Source organism: Carcharodon carcharias, chromosome 6 (assembly GCF_017639515.1).
Source record: "Carcharodon carcharias isolate sCarCar2 chromosome 6, sCarCar2.pri, whole genome shotgun sequence".
Taxonomy (NCBI): Eukaryota; Metazoa; Chordata; class Chondrichthyes; order Lamniformes; family Lamnidae; genus Carcharodon; species Carcharodon carcharias.
The window spans coordinates 115,718,861-115,738,557 of NC_054472.1; the positions used below are offsets into that span (position 1 = coordinate 115,718,861).

A 19,697-nucleotide genomic window follows, 5' to 3' on the forward strand; every position below is an offset into this window, starting at 1 on the left:
GATTAAAATTAAAAAGGAACACAGATGGATTTCCAAAGTTCAGAGTTGTGTTCCTTTGAATGAAATTGGGACAATTGAGGGCTTGTGATAAATATTACTTAGCAAAGATTAGCCTCAAGATGGATAAGGGTAGGGGGAGCTGGAAACTCTTTTTTGTCCATGACTTTTTTGATTACTATGGTACATTGCATCTTTCTCTATATTGTATACATCACATGCAATTACACAAACACAGTGTCCTTGCATTTCCATTTCAAAGGTGTATGCAGAATTAAGGACTCACCAAAGCAAAGACTTCAGCTTTCCAATGAGCCTGTGCTTACAGTCCTACCAGCTTTAATGTATGGCTCTGATCTTCAAGTTATCTGGTGACATCACTTGTTCAGTTACTGTCACTGCCCAATCCAGCACTTTAATTGGAGTAACATATCTTCCAGGAATCCAATCCAAAACAGTGCAACAGTCTGCACTTTCAGACATTTGAAAGGCCTGAATCCTATATAAAGCTTACTTAAACTGAATCCTGCATCACAGCAAACACTTCAGAATCCAATCAACTGAAAGCTTAAAAGGCAACAACCTACAATCAAATCTTTCCTCTCTCCAGCAGTCTTTAAAGGCAAAAAATGACAAATTCTGCTCAGCAGCCATTCAATTATGAATTCTGCCAGTTTATGACCACTATAAGAGCACAAAAATCACATATGCACAAAATTACTCACTATAAGCAGTGGGCACTGTAACTAAACAATATAAATTTTTGAACCATTTCACAGCACTCTTCTCCATTCACCTTATTCACCTCATTGCTACTCGTTTCCTCCATTCCTCAACAGGGTCCTCATAGCCTAACCTGTCAGGGTCCTCATAGCCTAACCTGTCAGGGTCCTCATAGCCTAACCTGTCAGGGTCCTCATAGCCTAACCTGTCAGGGTCCTCGGTCTTTTGCATGTTGAAGAGAAGTGAAGGAACAATCTTATCCATATGCTGAGGTTCCCATATTATCGTCTGTAGCTCATCATTGACTGTTTTCCGAACGACTCCTTGAATCCCCTTGATGCCTGCAATCCTGATCCTGCCAAGAACAAAAGTTACTCCTTTTAGCAGTGACCATCCACTTCAAATTTCAGAATCAGAACCACAATATTTTATGAATTCAAAGTATTGTTTGAGATTTATACATTTAGAATGTTAAGTGAAAGAAGCAACAAACTATTGCACTTACACAAATATTAGATTATTATAGAATATTTTATTGATGGTTTTGTATAACTGCTTCTAACAGCTTGAAGATCACAATCAGACTACCAGACTTTAAAATTTGCATGTGAATTACTAAACCATTCCCTTTATACAATATACCACAGTTACTCAATAATAAACTAAAATCATACTATAGATTTCACTACATTTTGACTTCTGAAGCAATAAGTTACAGAAATTATAGAATTTCACAAAATAAGGTCATCATGTCTGTGTTTTTCTCCAAACACTATTTGAGTCCCATTTACCTATACGTTCCCCACATCTATTAAAATTTTCTCTCAGATATTTACGAATTTCATTTGAAAATCTATTATGGATTTTGCTTCTACCAATGTCTCTGGTTGAGGGTTTCATGTGACTACGACAGTCTGCATAAAATAAGTTTTTTGCAAACTTCTCCCTTAATGATCAACTTAAATTTATACCTTTAAGATGTTAACTTGTCAAAACATTTATTTTCCTTAGTTTACTTTTCAAAGTCCTTTATAATATTAATCACCTCTGTAAAGATCTCCTCTTAACCTATCACCTCTGATTCTAAGGATAGAGTTCTAAGCCCATGACCATCTTCAGCTACTTTGTAAACCTTCCTTCTATTATAAAGTCAGAAGTGGGGCTACACACTGATGACTGCAGAGTTCAATATCATTTACAACTTCTCAGATACTAAAACAATATGAACTTGCATGCAACATGACCTGGACAACATTCTTGTTTGGGCTGATAAGTGGCAATAATGTGTGTGTCAGGCAATGATCATTTCCAACAAGAGAGATTCTAACAACCTCCTATTGACATTCACTGGTAGCACCATAGAAAAATCCACCAGAATCAACATCGTGGGATCACCATTGATCAGAAACATAATTGGGCAGCCATAAATATAATGGCTATAAAAACAGATCAGAGGCTGAATATTCTGCAGCAAGTAACTGACGTCCCGATTTCCCCAAAGCCTTTCCACCATCTACAAATGAGTAAATCTTCTCCGTACCATCTCCCATGGTTACAATATCCTTTCTATAGGAGAATGCTCAAGACTGTACACAATATTCCAAGAGCAACCTAACCAATGACTTGTATAAGTTTACTTTTGCATTAGGTTCTGTAAATAGGGACATAAAGATGTCAGATACTTTTTTTTTTGAAAAAGCGTTTTATAAAAAAAGCTTCTCCCACTTTTACAGATTTGTGCATTAAATCTGAAAATTTCTAAACATGTATGAACATACGAGTTAGTAGCAGAAGTAGGCCATTCGGTCTCTCGAGCTCGCTCTGACATTTGATCCGATTGTGACCTCCATTTTCCTGTCTACCTCCTAAGCCTTTGGCTCCCTTACTGGTCAAAAATCGGTCTAACATAGCCTTAAAAATATTCAGTGACCCAACCTCCACTGCTCTCTCGGGGAAGAGAATCCCACAGACTAACAACCCTCAGAAAAAAAATTCATTCCAGTCTTAAGTGGGAGAACCCTTATGTTTAAAATTGAAATACAAGCTGTGCTTCTTCAACAACCTTCTAATCATGGACCCATCTGGTCTCTCCCACCCTCACTGTGGCACAGCGTTTTGGTTGAGTAAGGCTGTCCAGGTGGTATCCTTGTGACTGACTGGAGTTTCATTGTAGGCATTCTAGTCGATATTCCATATCTTCACTGAGCGATCACGTGAATCACTATATCTTTAATGCATGTCTTTTGGAAAGGACAGGCCCAATACTGCATCTTTATGTCCTTGGACTGTGTAAAGATGTTGGTACATGGCAATGTCCCAGAGCAAGATAATCTTGTTTCTTTCTCCCGGATGTAGCTATTTATCATTTGCTGAGATTGTCATGGAGAGGATGTGCATTGTGCCCCACATGTCGAACGTCTGTGCCTTGCTTCTTCGTGGATAGTTCTAGTCTCTCCAATAAGGCAAAAATCCTTTCAGCATCCATCCTGTCAAGTCCACTCAGCATCTCGTATGGTTCAAAAAGATCACCTCTCATTCTTCTAAACTCTATGGGTATAGGCCCAGACTATCCAACCTCTCCTCATAAGATAACCCCTGCACCCCAGGAATCAGTCAAGTGAATTGTTACAACCACAAGGAAGGGTAAAAATTTACTTCCCTAAGTTACCACTCCAGATCTGGCTGTAACAGGGTTTATTCTGAATTTAGAAAAATTAAGGTATTTTACTCCGTGTCTGTGTTTAAGCATTTACGTACTGATTACAAAGAAACAAGTCTGACAGGCTCTCAAGGTTTAAAACAAAAAGGGGTTGGTTTTATTGCATTAAAAATCCATCCAGTTAAAGATAGCAAAATATTTGAATAGATAAACCCATGCTTCTTGAACTTATGTGACCCACATTCACACACAAGCATGCAAAATTTAAAAGTTATACTGTAGGTAGTTACTCTCTTAGCTAAATTGAGGCTCAATGATGAAGGATAAAGAAATGCAGAGTTCATGGAGTCTTTGGCTACATCACTGTGGCTGCAGCAGAGATTTTTCCATGTTCCTTTAGATTCCAGGAGTTAAGTTGAAGTTCACATAACTGATATTGCCAGAGACAATTTCTTTTTAATTCATTATTACTCTCTTCCAGAAGTCAATGAGTTTTGCACCTGAGGTTCCTTTCGATGGAAAATTCACATTCTCTGTGCTAGATTTTTAACTGTAAAAGATAGGGTCTTAACTTGGGAGTGGAGAGGGGAGTTCCTACTGTTCCATTGGCAGCCTCGTCAACATTGTTTGCCACTTGGATGCTGTATTAAAGAGATTTCAAAATGGCTTTCAGTCACTTGACCTCTCTCTGCCCCCCGCACCGCCACCCATAATGATTTCAGAAGGTGTTTGTTTATCTGATGTCTGTACCATGACCATGGTGCTTTTGTTTCATAGCTGGGGGTGTGATCTAGATTCTGTAATTTCCCAGCCATTAACCCCCAGAATAAGTCATTATCCATCTTGATGAGATAGGAAGACATACCTCCATATAGCCATTGTTCTAGCAGACATTCTATCTCCACTGAAGTAGTCTTCTAGAAATATAAATGCTATGACCAGGACATTTCAATAGATCACTTCAATGTGGTTCTTAACATCTTTGGGTGTGAAATTCCAGGGAAGGCTGCATGGCAGAATTCTATTCCACGTCAGAAGTTAAGAAACTGGTAACCGGCAATACCAGATGTCAGGTGACTCGTGGGAGCCATCTTTAGTCAATTTCCTTTCTTGTCTTTAAAAGTTCAATATATATATTTGGTCATCTAATGAAATTACAGTTTAATATCACTCCCCTTAGAATAGCGCGTGCGCGAGAGAGACAGCAAGTGAGCGAGAGCAGGGAGCTGTCCGGGCAAGAGTTCAAAAGCGCAAAAGAGGGGTGAATGAGGGTGGGGGGAGGAACTTGAAACAAAAGCCATTGCCAAGAAAAAGGTGCTGAGAAAACTATTAGACCTAAATGCTGATAAATCTCCAGGATCAGATGGCCTGCATCCTAGGGTCTTAAAAGAAGTGGTTGCAGAGATACTTGATTCATTGGTTATAATCTTCCAAAATTCCTTTGATTCTGGAAGTGTCCCAGCAGATTCAAGGATGGAGACAAAGTAGGAAACTATAGGCAAGTTAGCCTAATATCTGTCATTGGGAAATTGCTGGAATTCATTATTAAGGAGGTTATAACAGAATACTTAGAAAATCATAATGTGATCAGGCGGGGTCAACTTGGCTTTGTGAAAGGGAAATTGTTTAACTAATCTATTAGAATTTTTTGAGGAACAGGAAAGGTGGATAAAGGGAAATCTATAGATGTGGTATACTTTTATTTTCAAAAGGCATTTGACAAGGTGCCACATCAAAGGTTACTACACAAGATAAGAGCATATGGGTATGGGGGTAACATATTAGCACGGATAAACGATTGGTTAGCTAACAAGAAGCAATGGGTAGGGATAAGCGGGTCATTTTCAGGTTGGCAAGCTGTAACTAATGCAGTGCCACAGGGATCAGTGGTGGGACCACAACTATTTACAATTTATGTCAATGATTTGGATGAATAGACCAAATGTATGTTGCTAAACTTGCTGATGACACAAAGGTAGATAGGAAACTACATTGTGAAGAGGACATACGAAGTCTGCATAGGGACATAGATAGGTTAAGTAAGTGGGCAAAAATTTGGCAGATGAAGCATAATGTGGGAAAATGACATGGTTTGGCTTGGGGCAAGTTCGTTCCGAGTACAGGTCTTCACTCAGGATGCTGAGAGCCTTTGCTATAGCCTTCAGCTAAATACTAGAAATCTTATACAGTTTACAGATTTATGCATTCACTTTTGAACAACTATGCAATATAAATGTCTTTGATAGTCATCAAATACTCAAAGCTTAATTTTTTTTGTCCTTTTTTTTAAAATGTAAAATAATCATGAATGCATTGCAGAAACACAGAAGCTGTAAACTGGTAGATGATGTGGTACAAAAAGTAAATATTATGGATGCTGGAAATCTGAAATAAAAACAGAAAATACTGGAAATACTAAGCAGGTCTGGCAGCATCTGTTGAGAGAGAAACAGTTAACATTTCAAGTTGATGGCTTTTCATTCAGACCTACTGAACATATCCAAGTTATGATGTGGATTGCATTTACTTTTGCAAGTGTCTAACTTATCAACTTGCAAATTAAACACCTAGGGCTACAGAACAGAGTTTACATATACTAAATGCAATGTGAGATGTACTAAAATAGAAACATTGTGCCATTGAAACACAGCTTGCGTCATCAGAATACTTTTCCACATTAATTAGCACATTGTTCCAGGGATTAAATTAGCACCCATCCCTGACACAAAAATTTCAATTTTAAGGGTTTTTATTTTTAAAATCTGAGAACTGCAGCTCTTGATGTCAGTTGTGTGAAGGCGTTGTGAAAACCTGTCTACATCAATCTGATCGAGATTCATTTGCATCAGAAAGCCATCTGTACTGTCAAAGACTAGAGAAAAAATCTATTTGGATATTTTACAGCTCTTTGCAAACTAACCATCAAAAAATGATGTGCAATATAGTATATCAGAAAATGATTTGAGAAATTATTTTTAAATAATACTTGCCAGATCACAACAAATGACATGCACAACAGAGCACTAAAATTAAGACTAGCCTATGTACTCACTGAGTTCTGCTTTCCAGATCATCAATATAAGAATGGCACATTGCACTGAACTGAGACACAAAGAAGTCATAGCGCCTGTGATATGAAGCAGTGTCTTCCTCGATATTTGCAAACTTGACAAACTAGGGATGATGAGATAAAAAAAATTAATAGGATAGGCACTTGCACAAATTGTGAAGATACAATTTTCAGTTGAAGTATTTGAATTGGCTAGCCAATCTGGATCACTGAAGGACCTGGAGGGTTAGACTCTCACTTGGGATTGGGATTCTTGCAATTTAACTCCAGTTAAACTGACAAGCCAATATTTTAAGAGTTAGGTTGCTCCAAGATAGACAAACAATGGGAATCATTAACACCCTGAGCTGGTAATACAAATGATCAACTGATTAAAGTTCCGATTTACCCATTACCAAATTATATCTCTTTCAACTCTGCCTAAATTCTTTAGGCATTGGGAATGCACTAACAGGTGAGAATGCACAGGTAGATACCTAGGGTGAATTTTGCTGTCAGCGAGCAAGGGGTGGGGCCCGCATGCCGACGCTTAAAACGACACAGGATGACGTCGGGGGGAAACCCCGAGGTCATCCCACCCTATTTAGATTTTCAGGAAGGCGGGCCCACCGACCTGTCAATGGCCAACTGAGGCCATTGACAGGATCATTGAAACAATTAAAGGACCTGCCCGTCCAACCTTAAGGTTGGTGGCAGGCCAGGAGCCCTGGCGGTAAATAGAAAAAATATGAGCAAAAGCAAAAATACCTGGAAAAACTCAGCAGATCTGACAGCATCTGCGGAGAGGGATACAGTTGACGTTTCGAGTCCGTATGACCCTTCATCAGAACTAAGACATATAGAAATTAGATGAAATATGAGCTAGAAGGGGGTGGGACGGAACAGCTCGATAGGAGGCCAGTGATAGGTGGAGGCCAAGAAGAGACTGCCAAAGATATCAGAGACAAAAGGACAAAGGAGTGTTGACAGTGGTGATATTATCTAAAGGATGTGCTAATGGGGACATTAAGGGAAGCCAGCTAGTCACAGATGGCCCTAGTGGGGATGGGGTGGGGGGAAGGGATCAAAATGGGCTAAAAGGTGGAGTTGAAACAATAGATCAAAATAAATTTAAAAATAGGAGGGAAGAGATAAAAATAAAAACAAAAAAACTGCGGATGCTGGAAATCCAAAACAAAAACAAAAACAGAATTACCTGGAAAAACTCAGCAGGTCTGGCAGCATCGGCGGAGAAGAAAAGAGTTGACGTTTCAAGTCCTCATGACCCTTCGACAGTTCTGTCGAAGGGTCATGAAGACTCGAAACGTCAACTCTTTTCTTCTCCGCCGATGCTGCAAGAGATAAAAATAGTTGTTTAAAAAAAAATTATAAATTATTGGAAAAAGGGGGATCGGAAAGGGGGTGGGGATGGAGGAGAGAGTTCATGATCTAAAATTGTTGAACTCAATATTCAGTCCAGAAGGCTGTAGAGTGCGAAGTTGGAAGATGAGGTGATGTTCCTCCAGTTTGCACTGAGCTTCACTAGAACAGTGCAGCAGGCCAAGGATGGACATGTGGGCATGAGAGCAGGGTGGTGTGTTGAAATGGCAAGCGACAGGGAGGTCTAGGTCATGCTTGTGGACAGACCGAAGGTGTTCCACAAAGCAGTCACCCAGTCTGCGTTGGGTCTCTCCAATGTAGAGGAGACCGCATTGGGAGCAGCGAATGCAGTAGACTAAATTGAGGGAAATGCAAGTGAAGCGCTGCTTTACTTGAAAGGAATGTTTGGGCCCTTGGACAGTGAGGAGGGGGGAAGTGAAGGGGCAGGTGTTGCACCTTCTGCGGTTTTGTGGGAAGGTGCCGTGGGAGGGGGTTGAGGTGCAGGGGGTGATGGAGGAGTGGACCAGGGTGTCCCAGAGGGAACATTTCTTGCGGAAAGCTGCCGGGGGGAGGGGGGGGGGGGGAGGTGAAGGGAAGACGTTTTTGGTTACTCCTGCTCAGCTTGCCGATAGTGGAGCTTCAACTTTCATAATAAAAAGGGGGGTAATAAAAAAGTAATAAATTACAATTTTCAAAAAGTTATCTACCACAATTCCTTTTAATGATCCAACAATAAACAGTGCTACAGCTATACAAAAAATTAAAGCAGTGCAGATTTTATTTTAATACACAAGAACTTATTGTAATCAAAATTTTGAAACATTAATCCCCAAAATCTCAAGATTTAAGTAATCAATACTTCAATAACAAAAACATATTTCTATACAGCAAATGTGAAGTTCTGAGAAATATAGAAGGCCTCTCATATCTCCATGAAAATAGCAAGCATTGGTAGGAAGACAGGTAGCTCACAGAGCTTTTGGTTATGATTCTATAATAATAGATGGAATGGCCTTAAGACAATATGGGATTTTTTGGGCCTCAAAACAGACTGCAAAGAAATTCCAAGAAGCTTCCAGTTATCAGGCTACATCTAGCAATGGCTTTCCAAATTCTTCTATTCCTTATTGCCAACATAGCTGCCACCTAAAAAATATTTTCTGCAATGTTTTCCTTTAGGCAATTGGAAATCCTGCCAGCATATGTTTTTTTTCCCTGTTGAAGACCCAATATAAAAGTGAGAAAATCAAGATCTCAGAGCAATGCATTGTTTGCAAGTTAGTTATATAGAGTATTGCTGAAAAAGAAGACATGTCGAAGCTTTTCATCTTGCACTCATCAAGACACTGCAAGAATACCAATATAAGGGGAAAGCAAGTTTTTATTGTATGTGAAGAGTGCTGATTGGTTGGCAAGTGGACTTGGATTGGTAGAGGCATTGCCATGGAGAATGCAACAGAAATGGTGACTGACAGTTAACTGCCAAGCATTGTTTGACATTTAAACTAGGCAGCTTGACCCTGATTGGTCAAGGCATTGCCCTGGGGAATGAGTCAGTGAATGGCTGTCACCTATTTTGTTTAGCTGAAACGGGTGCAATGTGTGTACATGTTCTGTCTACAAAGCACAGAAAATAAGCACTCTAAACAAGGCACACTGGTAACATTGGAACCATGAAATAAATGCACCTGAATCAGGCTCTGGAATTTGTCAATTAGGTAGACATGTGTTCCATTGATATGGAATAGAATGATGATTTGGTACAATGAGTTTCACAAAAGCTTATATAAAAACACTGCAAATACTTTAATATGATGGTTTCATCACCATCTTCAACAATTTCTACAATAGATATTTTAGCTGCTACTAAAAAATGTGCTAAACTGCATGAGTAACCCATGATCCACATCCAATTTAAATAAACATACCTGCTCACACTACTTACCGAATTGGAGCCAAGAATTTGAAGCTCAGGCTCTCCAGACTCCAATAGTTTGGCCACCATTTGAAGGAAGCTTTCAACAAAGAGGTTAATGCTTTGGGAATGACAAGCCATCAAAAGCTGGTCCAGTGCCTCCATCGCAATGAAAACATACCTACAAACAACAAATGGACCAACTTCATTACATACATCAGACTTCTTTGTTCCCCCTTTCTCACCCACCCCACCCGAATTTTGTCCAGTTTTGGCTGTCTTACTTTAGGAAAGACGTCAAGGGCATGACAAAGGTGGAAGAAAGATTCTCCAATATCAGGGATGAGAAGCTTTAATTATGTAGAGATGCTATAGAGAAAGGAGTGATTTTTCCTCATCAGAGGCAAGGAAAATTAAGAACAAATCTTACATTCACAACTGTATTTTATTTACTTAAGGTCAATAGAGAAGAACTGTTTTCTGACCAAAAACTGGAGGGGCATAACAGCAGAAAATGCTGGAAATTCTCAGGTCAGGCGGTATCTTTGCAACAGGAAACAATGTTTCCAGTCAGTAACCTTTCATCAAAACTGGGAAAAGTTAGAGATGTAACGAATTTTAAGCAAATACAGAGCTCGGAAAGATGGTGGTGGGAAGGGAATGTTGGTGGGGAGAAAAACAAAAGGAAAGACCTGTGGTACTATGGATGGCAGGAGATATTAAACAGCACAACAAATGGTACAAGACAAAAGGGCAATGGGACAAAGGAAAAAAACAAAAACGTGTCTAAATGAACTGAGCTGTTTCAGGCCAGCAACTTGGGAATTGTCAAAGGCGAAGGGCCATTTCTTTCTGAAAAATTCCTGATGAAAGGTCATCAATCTCAAACATTAACTCTATATCTCTGTCCACAAACGTTGCTTGACCCAAGTAGTATCTCCAGCATTTTCAATTTTTATTTCAGATTTCCTGCATCCGCAGTATTTTGCTTTTAGATTAGGTTATAAATTCATGGTCATCAAATGGGAATATTAGAGAAAGAGGGTAAAAACCAAATGTTTCTAAAGTGTAGCATGTGGACCAAGACCAACATAAAAACAAGGGGTCAGATTAAGAAATATCAAGAGCTAAAACAGATTAAACCAAAAATTTTGATGACTTCCATCGATATCCTCAAAAAGGTATTTTAAAAAAGGAAACAATGGGGCCACTGAAAGATTCAAATACACCAGAATATCAAAAAGCATAGAATAGTTACAACACAGAAGGCCGACATTTGGCCAGTCATGCAAATTCACCAGTCCCATTCCCCATGCCGTTAACCACAGCCTTAATAATTCTCGCACTTCAGGTGCTCATCAAATTGCACTTTGAAAACCATGATCGTGTGCCTCCACCACACCCAGATCAAAACTATTCACTGAATATTTTTTTTTTCTCATTGCCAGTCATGTTGCTATTCACTTTATATTGGTGTCCTCTGGCTCTCAAGCCTCTTAATATGAACAGTTTCTCTCTCTAGACCCCTCATGGTTTTGAACACCTCTTTCAAATTTCCCCTTAGCGTTCTCTAAGGAGAACAATCTCAACTGCTCCAGTCTATCCACGTAACTGAAATCTCTCATCTGGAATCATTCTCATAGATCTTTTCTATAGTCTCCACATCCTTCCTAAATTATATTGCCCAGAATTGGACACAATAATCCAGTTGAAACTGAACCTGTGTTTTATAAAAGTTCATCAGAACATCCTTGCTTTTGTACTTTATGCCTCTACTTATAAAAATCAGGATCCCATATGCCTTTTTAATCGGTTTCTCAACCTGCCCTATCACTTTCAATGATATATGCACATTTACCTCTAGGTCTCTCCGTTCCTGCACCCTCTTTAGAGTTGCACCCTTAATTTATATTACCTTTCCTTCTTTTTACCACCAAAATGAATCACTCCTCACTTTTCATCGGTCTGCCATCAGCCTATGTCCTCTTGAAGTCTATCACCATCCCCCTCCCAGTTCACAATATTTCAGTTTTGTATCATCTGCAAATTTTGAATTTATGTTGTGTGGGCCCAAGTCAAGATCATTAATACATATCAAGGACAGCAGTGGCCCTAGTACCAATCCCTGGGGAAGCCCCACGATACACCTTCCTCCAGTCCAAAAAACAATTGTTCACCTCTGCTTTGTTTCCTGTCGCTCAGGGCAAAATTTTATCCAGCTGCTACTGCCCCTTTTATCTATGGGCTTCAACTTTGATGGTAAGCCTATTATGTGGCACTTAATGAAAGGTCTTTTGAAGTCCAACGTACATCAATCACGTTAAACCTCATTAACCCTCTCTGTTACTTCATCAAAAAATTCAATCAAGCTTGTCAAGCAAGATTTGTCTTAAACAAATCACTGCTAGCTTTCTTAATCAATCCACACTTGTCCAAGTGACTATTAATGTAATTCCAAATTATCATTGATAAAAGTTTTCCCACCACCCAAGTTAAATTGATTAGCCTGTAGCTGGCCTATTTGCAATTCTTCAGTCCTCTTGGCACTATTCCTGTATCTAAGGAGGATTGGAAGATTGGAGAATTGAAAGGTGAGTGCAGCCGTATTTTTACCCCTTGCTTCCTTCAGTATCCTCAGATGCAACTGATACAGTCGCAGTAACTTATCAATTTTAAGTATAAACAGCCTTTCTAATGCCACTTTTTAAAAAAAATATCAATTTAGCCCACGCAGTACCTGAACTATCTCCTCTTTCACTCTGACTTTAGCAGCATAATTTTCCTTGGTAGAGACAGATGCAAAGTACTCATTTAGTACCTAAGCCATGCTTGCTGGTTTATGTTCCCTAATCGCCCCCAACCCTCCTGTTACTACCCATCTCTTTATATCCCTATAGGCGGCTTTTGGATTCACTTGTATGTTAGCTGCCAGTCTATTCTCATATTCTCTCTTTACCTCTCCTATATCCTTTTTTGCTTTGTCTCTGAACTTTCTATATACAGGTTGGTTCTCACTCGGATTATCAACCTGACACCCATCATAAACATCCATTTTCCGCTTCATCTTACTCTCGACCTCTTTCAGCATCCAGGCCGTTCCTTTCCCCCACTTATGAATGCACCTCAACTGCAGCCAAACCATCTCCTCTTTGAAGGCAGTCCGTTACTCTGTTACAGTTTTGCTTGCCAATCTTTGAATCCAATTTTACCTGGGCCAGATGTATTCTCTGACCAGTGAAATTGGCCCTCTTCCAATTAAGTATTTTTACTCTAGATTGCTCCTTGTCCTTTTTCCATAGCTTTTTCCTTATGATACAATGCTCACTGTTCCCCAAATGTTTCTCTACTGGCAGTTGAACCATCTCATTCCCCAGAACCAGATCCAGCGATGCCTTGTTGCTCACTGGGAGGCATACTGATCAAGAAAATTCCCCTGAACATACGTCAAATGGGGTGGGCCAAGTGGGCCAAATGACTGTGGAAGAACATTTGGGTAAGAGTGATCATCATAAGGTTTAGATTAGCAATGGAGAAGAGCAAGGAACAATCTCATAGAATTTCTAAATTGTTCCTTGGTAGTAGAGAACCTGAATATTGCAGAAATGAGAGACATGTTGTCATTGGACCCATCAGGACAAATGCAAGAATGCCAAATTTAATACATTTACAACAAATTGAAGCACAGGAGAAAAGGGTAAGTTGGTAAGTTGACTTTGATTGGCCAAGGCACAGCAATGGAGAGAGCAACGGGGAACTATAGGTCCTCCAAGCTCCCGGACAATTTAAAGGAGCTAGAATAAGACGAAAAGCTTCAGCAATGGGTCTCTCTTTTCAGCAATATTCAACTTCTAAATTAGAAAAGGACTAATTTTAATGTGATAATAAGGGATCTAGCCAGGATAAAATCAAACCAGAGACTGACAAGAGCCAAAAACAGAGCTCCTTAGATGACAAGGGAGATAGAGGTTAAGGTGAAACAAAACAAGGAGTATACATGATGCATGTTAGCTGAATTCTTCAAGTGAGAACCAGGTCAAATGCAACAGGTTGGGAGGGGGAGGCGGGGGGGGCGGGGGGGCGTGTGAAGAGCAAAGAGAGTATGAGAATAGAGTGGCAATCAGCATAAAGGGGAACTCAAAATTCTTCTACCAGCAAATAGATAGTAAACAGGTAGAGTTGGTCTTATCAGCGGATAAAGAGGCTGATATATGCTTACAGGCATGGAGGAAGCCTAGAATACTTATTGACTTCTTTGTATTGTGTTTACTAAGGAAGAGGAACCCAGCAAAATATTGATGGAAGCAGATGGGGTGAAAATTGGAAAAGAGTTGATACTGGAAAAGCTGGCTATGCTAAGGGTAGACAAGTCACCTGGTCTCAATGGCTTGCATCCCTGGTTGCTAAAGCAAATGGGGGTGGAGATAGCAAAGGGATTGCCTTAATCTTTCAATCTTCCAGAGCTATGGGGAGGTGCGATAGGATTGGAGTGTGGCAAATGTGACACTCTTATTCAAGAAAGGGTGCAAGGACAGTTCTAGCAACCACAGGCCAGTTAGTTTATCAGTGGTGGATAAGGTTTTGGAATCCATAATCAATCAGGAGGGGAAAAAAAAATCAACAGGCAATTGGAAAGGTCCGAATTAACTAAGGAGATCCAGCATGGATTTGTAAAAAGCAGATCATGTTTAACTAATTTAACTGATCTTTTTGGTTAAGTAACAGAGAAGGTTGATGAAGGGAATGAAGAGCATGTTTTTAAGAAGGCGCCTGACAAATACCACAGAAAAGGCTGATTAACAAAATTGAGGCTTATGGACTAGAAGGGCCGGTGTGCAATTGGATTTTTAAAAATTGGCTTAATGACAGAAAGCAGAGAGTTGTGGTAGATGGTTGTTTACCACTCTCCAGTCCAAAAAAACAGTGAAGTCCCCCAACGGTCAGTGCCAGGACTGCTGCTTTTTTTTGTGATACATAAATGACTTGCATCTTGGAAAATGGAGTAAGATTTCAAAATTTGCCGATACTACTCCAAGTTGGAAGCAAACAGTGAGATAATGACACAACTATTACATTACATAGATAGGCTAGCTGAATGGGCAGACACGTGGCAAACAGAATTTAACACAGACAAGCGTGAGGTAATGTATTTTGGCCGAGGGGATAGAGAATGGCAATAAATTCTAAAAAGTCTGTGGAATGTGTGGAGTCTGGGTCACACCCAGGTGACCTTTCTAATCCCATTTCCTACACCCTGCAGCAAAGCATAGAATATTCTTGATTATTTAATACAGCTAATAGCGCAATTCAGCAAAATTATGGTTAACCCATTGAAGATAGACACCTTAGGTTATTATAATAGACCCATAGAAAAGTTACAGCACAGAAGGAGGCCATTCGGCCCATCTTGTCCATGCCAGCCCGAGGACACCCAGGTGACCTTTCTAATCCCACCTTCCTACACCCTGCAGCAAAGCATTGGATATTCTTGATTATTTAATACAGGTATTGAGTACAAAAGCAGGGAAGTTATGTTGAACCTTTATAAAGCTCTGGTTAGGCCCCAAATAGTGTTTTGCATCCAGTTTCGGTCACCACACTTCAGGAAAGATGTGAGGGTCCTTGACAGGGTGCAGAGGAGATTTACCAGAATGGTTCCAGGAATGGGGAGGTGCAGGTTAGTTTTGTTTAGTTGAAAAAGGCACAAATCCTGGACATGTCTTTGTGATTTTTTCATCTAAACAAAAGCTTGGGGAAAACTGTTCCCTAACACATTCTCCACGGCAATGCCTCTATCAGAGTCCACTTGCCAAGCAATCAGTACTTTTTTCTTCTGCAGTATAAATTATTGTTCCCTTTGAAATTTAGAATTCTTGTGATTCTGCCCTAATGTGTGGAAGAATAAGAGCTTTGACAGTATGTCTCTTTTTTTCAACAATATGCAAGTTCTGTACCAACCGACTAACTGGAAAGATGCTGTAATCAGGGAATGAGAAAATCTTAACAGGATTTAATCTCAAAAACGAGGATTTGAAAATTCACCACCTCAACATTTTTTCTTACACTCTCTGAAGCCACTGAGGCACAATGTATCACATCGCAGAGCAGGTGTTTTACCCAGCTGAGTACTGAAAATCTGCGATTCCACATCCTGAACAACTATACCTTTGTGGTTGCCCACACCAATTTATTTCTCTCGGTATATATTGAGTAATTTTTTTAAAAGATACTGACGTTTCAAAAAATATGTTTTATTGAATAATATTACTGATATTTTTAAAATAAATTATCACACTTTTTAAGCAATAAAATTACCTACCCACATCTATGCCTGACAACATCCCGGCTAAGCCGTTCCGCAAGATACTTCCCTATTCGATCTAGTTTGTCTGGAGCAGAGACTGCATAGAAGGTCAACTTCTCCATGTCAGCTTTCACAAGACCATCCTGATAAAAAAAAAATGGATTGATTCAATAAGTGACTTAAAAAAATAGTTTGCTGTTTATTCTTTAAAACAAATGCTGATTTGGTGTTATGCATTTTACCCAAAGCTAAATTCATTAAAAATGCTTTTAATGCTCAAGGGAATGTAACACTCATCCATTTTGGGAAGTGGTGTCTCCACCAAGCATTCCCAAATATAGAATCAGTTCGCTATAGTCTTGATTGATAAAACACCCAAACCTGAAATGAAATCAATTTTGTAGATTACCAATCTTAAACCAACGTTATTTATAGTCAGCAACATAAATACCTTTAAATTACATTAGTATACCGAGTTCTGGTGTCATTCAGGTCTATTTATTTTGCAAGTTTCAAACATGAAAATTAGGCTAAAAACCTTACTTGCATTTTACCCTGTGACCAGGTAAAAACTGACAACTTTATCTACAATTCTGCACAGATTGACCGCACAGCTAATAGTGCAATTCAGCAAAATCAATGTGGTTAACCCATTGAAGATAGCCACGTCAGGGCATTATAATAGACCCATAGAAAAGTTACAGCACAGAAGGAGGCCATTCGGCCCATCTTGTCCATGCCAGCCCGAGGACACCCAGGTGACCTTTCTAATCCCACCTTCCTACACCCTGCAGCTTACAGCGCTTAAGGTGCACATCCAGGTACCTTTTAAAAAGAGTTTCTACCTCTACCACCAACTTGGGCAGCGAATTCCAGACACCCACTACCATCTGTGTAAAAAAAGTTCTTCCTCATGTTCCCCCCACACCTTCTGCCAATTATCTTGAATCTATGTCCCCTGGTTCTGGAATTCTCCACCAAGGGAAAAAATTTTATCCTGTCCGCTCTATCTATTCCCCTCATAATTTTGTACACCTCAATCAAGTCCTCTCTCAGCCTTCTTTGTTCTAAGGAAAATAACTCCAACCTATCCAATCTCTCCTCATAGCTACACTTTTCTAACCCTGGCAACATTCTTGTATACCTCCTCTGCACTCTCTCCAGAGCTATTAAGTCCTTCCTGTAATGTGGTGACCAGAACTGCACACAATACTACAGTTGTGGCCTCACCAGTGTTTTGTACAATCCCAACATTATATCCTTATTTTTATATTCTATACCTCTGCCAATGAAGGACAGCATTCCATATGCCTTCTTTACAACCTTGTCTACTTGAACTGCTGCCTTCAGGGAACTGTGTACTTGTATGCCAAGATCTCTCACTTCATCTACCCCTCTTAATATATTCCCATTTATTGTGTAATCCCTGTAACTGTTTGACCTCCCTAAATCAACTGAAATCTAGCAATATTTAAGAATAAAACTCCAACAGTAGAGTTCAAGCTTCACAAATGTGATATAAGAAATTTCTTTCTCAGGATAGGCAGCTTAGAGCTGGTGCAGACTAGAACTACTGTCAACACTTTGACCATTAGGCGGTGCCTCATTTAGTAACACATGTAAATGGAGGAATCAATCTGATTAGAAGCAAAGTTGTCCAAAAAAGATAATTTTCTGCATCAACTGAAACCCAGGTGCAGGAAACATCCCTGTTGACATACATTTCGCACTCAGCATGCATGAGCCCACTGGTGGCATTTCAGTACTCTATTTCTCAGACTGATTAAAAACAGAGATTTTAAATTAAACATACTATGTCAAAGAAAAAGGCCAATTAAAGCAATTCTTGGGGCAGAGAGCACCATGGAAGATACAAAGATCACAAAGACAGTACAGTCACAGACAGCATCATAAAACAACAGGCAGAAAAGGTAAACAAGTGGTGTCACAACCAAGGAATAGGAACTGAGCCCAAGGGGACTAGCTTGTGATCAAGGGTAAGTATTGAGTAAGTGCTGTAAAGTTGTTTGGTGTCTCACTAAAAGGTCTGGAGGTTTGTGTGGTTCAACATAAACCCTTTATTGTTAACCCATAACTATATACATATCTACAAAATATAACCCTATCTAGGTGCTATCATCATTCAGACTTCCCTCAGAATTTCCCTACACCATTCTGGTGCCTATCTACAGTTATGTGCATCTCTACAACATACTGTGGGCAGTACTGTAACCTCAGTCCCACATTAAACTCTTTCTAACCCGAGCATCATTATGCTACAGCATCGCTGCCCCTACCAAATCTTTACTCAACACAAACAGTACAATCTTTCTTTACATGTTACTCCTTTCACAGCTCAAATCTTTGACTTTGTAAATTTAGGTGGTCTGGATGCTTTATGATTCTTCCAGATCTTGTTCTCTTCCCATTCAGAGGAATGGTAATCTCAGTTGCTTTGGGCTGATTTTTTGGTTTTGAGTTGAAATTGTAGTTATCAGAAAAGTATAATAATTTTCAATGTTATTTAGAACTTATTGTAAAGTAGAGTAATAGTGGGGTCTGTGTCTATGGTGTGTGTGCGCGTATGTGCGAGAAAAACTTAATTGAATTAAAGGCAGCTGAAGGCTTTGATGTATCAGAAGATAAGCTAGGTTTGAAATGTCAAATAGGTAAACATGGGGCAAGTTTTAGAATGTGAAGTGCAAAGGGAATATTTGCATTCTTAAATAAACCAGACTAGCTTGAATTCAAAAGAGGGGGTGAAATGTTTCACCTAGCCAGGAGAAGTTAAGAAACACAGTGTTTATTTTTCCCCAAAGATTGCTGGTAAAATTGGTGCTATGATAGATTTTATTATTAGAGAGATAAAGTCCAAAGACAGTGAAACAATGGGAATTTGCATACAAAGGGGAAAATACAAATAAAGGAGAGAAGGCTATGTGAAGGAAAGAAAGATGTGAAGGATGTTCACACAAGTGTGAAAAGCCTCCAGCATCGAAGCCTCAAGCTGCTATCTACATGGAACTGAAGCTGAGAAAAGCTCACTTCGACTGCCCAGGGTGTGCACTTTGCCTGGGTTTTACTGTTGCCTTAACAGAGGTGTAACTGGGAGTTAGATTAATTAGGGGAATTAGAAGTTATCATATTAGTAATTTGTAGACCCGTGTATGTGCTTAAAATCATTTCTTCTATTAATAAATGCTTAATTTAGTTTTGTAAAAAAAAAACTAAAAGACTTGATGGCCTTATTTCTACTGAATTCAAGGCATGTATCTCAAAATATATAAGAATTGGAAAACAGGTTGTCACAGTTATTTCAAGTTTCACTTTGGGATTTGAGTAGCTCAGCATTTACCATCGACTGTGCCATAACGTAGTATTCTATTTCTGGTACTTGGGTGTCTTCGTCTGATTCGCTTTTAGTGCTCCTTGGTGTTGGGTTTCTTTTTATAAACCTCCCGCCTTCTGTGGTCAGATACCATTTGCTTATCCCGCTCCTTCCAGAGGAAACATTCGCTCTGCTCATTCATAGAGTGGACTCAGGTTTTCTTTTTTCAGTGGGGTATGCCATGTTCATCCTGGAAGTTGACTTACCAAAAAAAAAACCTTAATTTCCATTTGTTTCACAATTTCACTCAAATATTTGTTTAGTCTCCTATTTTAAAGTTCTTTT

The 19,697-nt window shown here is 39.4% G+C and overlaps 1 protein-coding gene across 5 annotated transcripts in view; it reads right to left on the reverse strand.

Annotated features, from left to right (window-relative positions):
* Nucleotides 1–19,697, reverse strand: part of efr3a (EFR3 homolog A (S. cerevisiae)) — a 255,404-nt gene that overhangs the window by 138,232 nt on the left and 97,475 nt on the right. For all 5 annotated transcript variants that reach the window (XM_041189698.1, XM_041189697.1, XM_041189696.1 and 2 more), the window contains 4 exons: nt 16,040–16,167; nt 9,754–9,904; nt 6,432–6,553; nt 926–1,075 (listed from right to left, as the gene is read on the reverse strand). In XM_041189698.1, the coding sequence (XP_041045632.1) occupies nt 926–1,075; nt 6,432–6,553; nt 9,754–9,904; nt 16,040–16,167 (551 nt within the window). The remainder of the gene's footprint in view (nt 1–925; nt 1,076–6,431; nt 6,554–9,753; nt 9,905–16,039; nt 16,168–19,697) is intronic.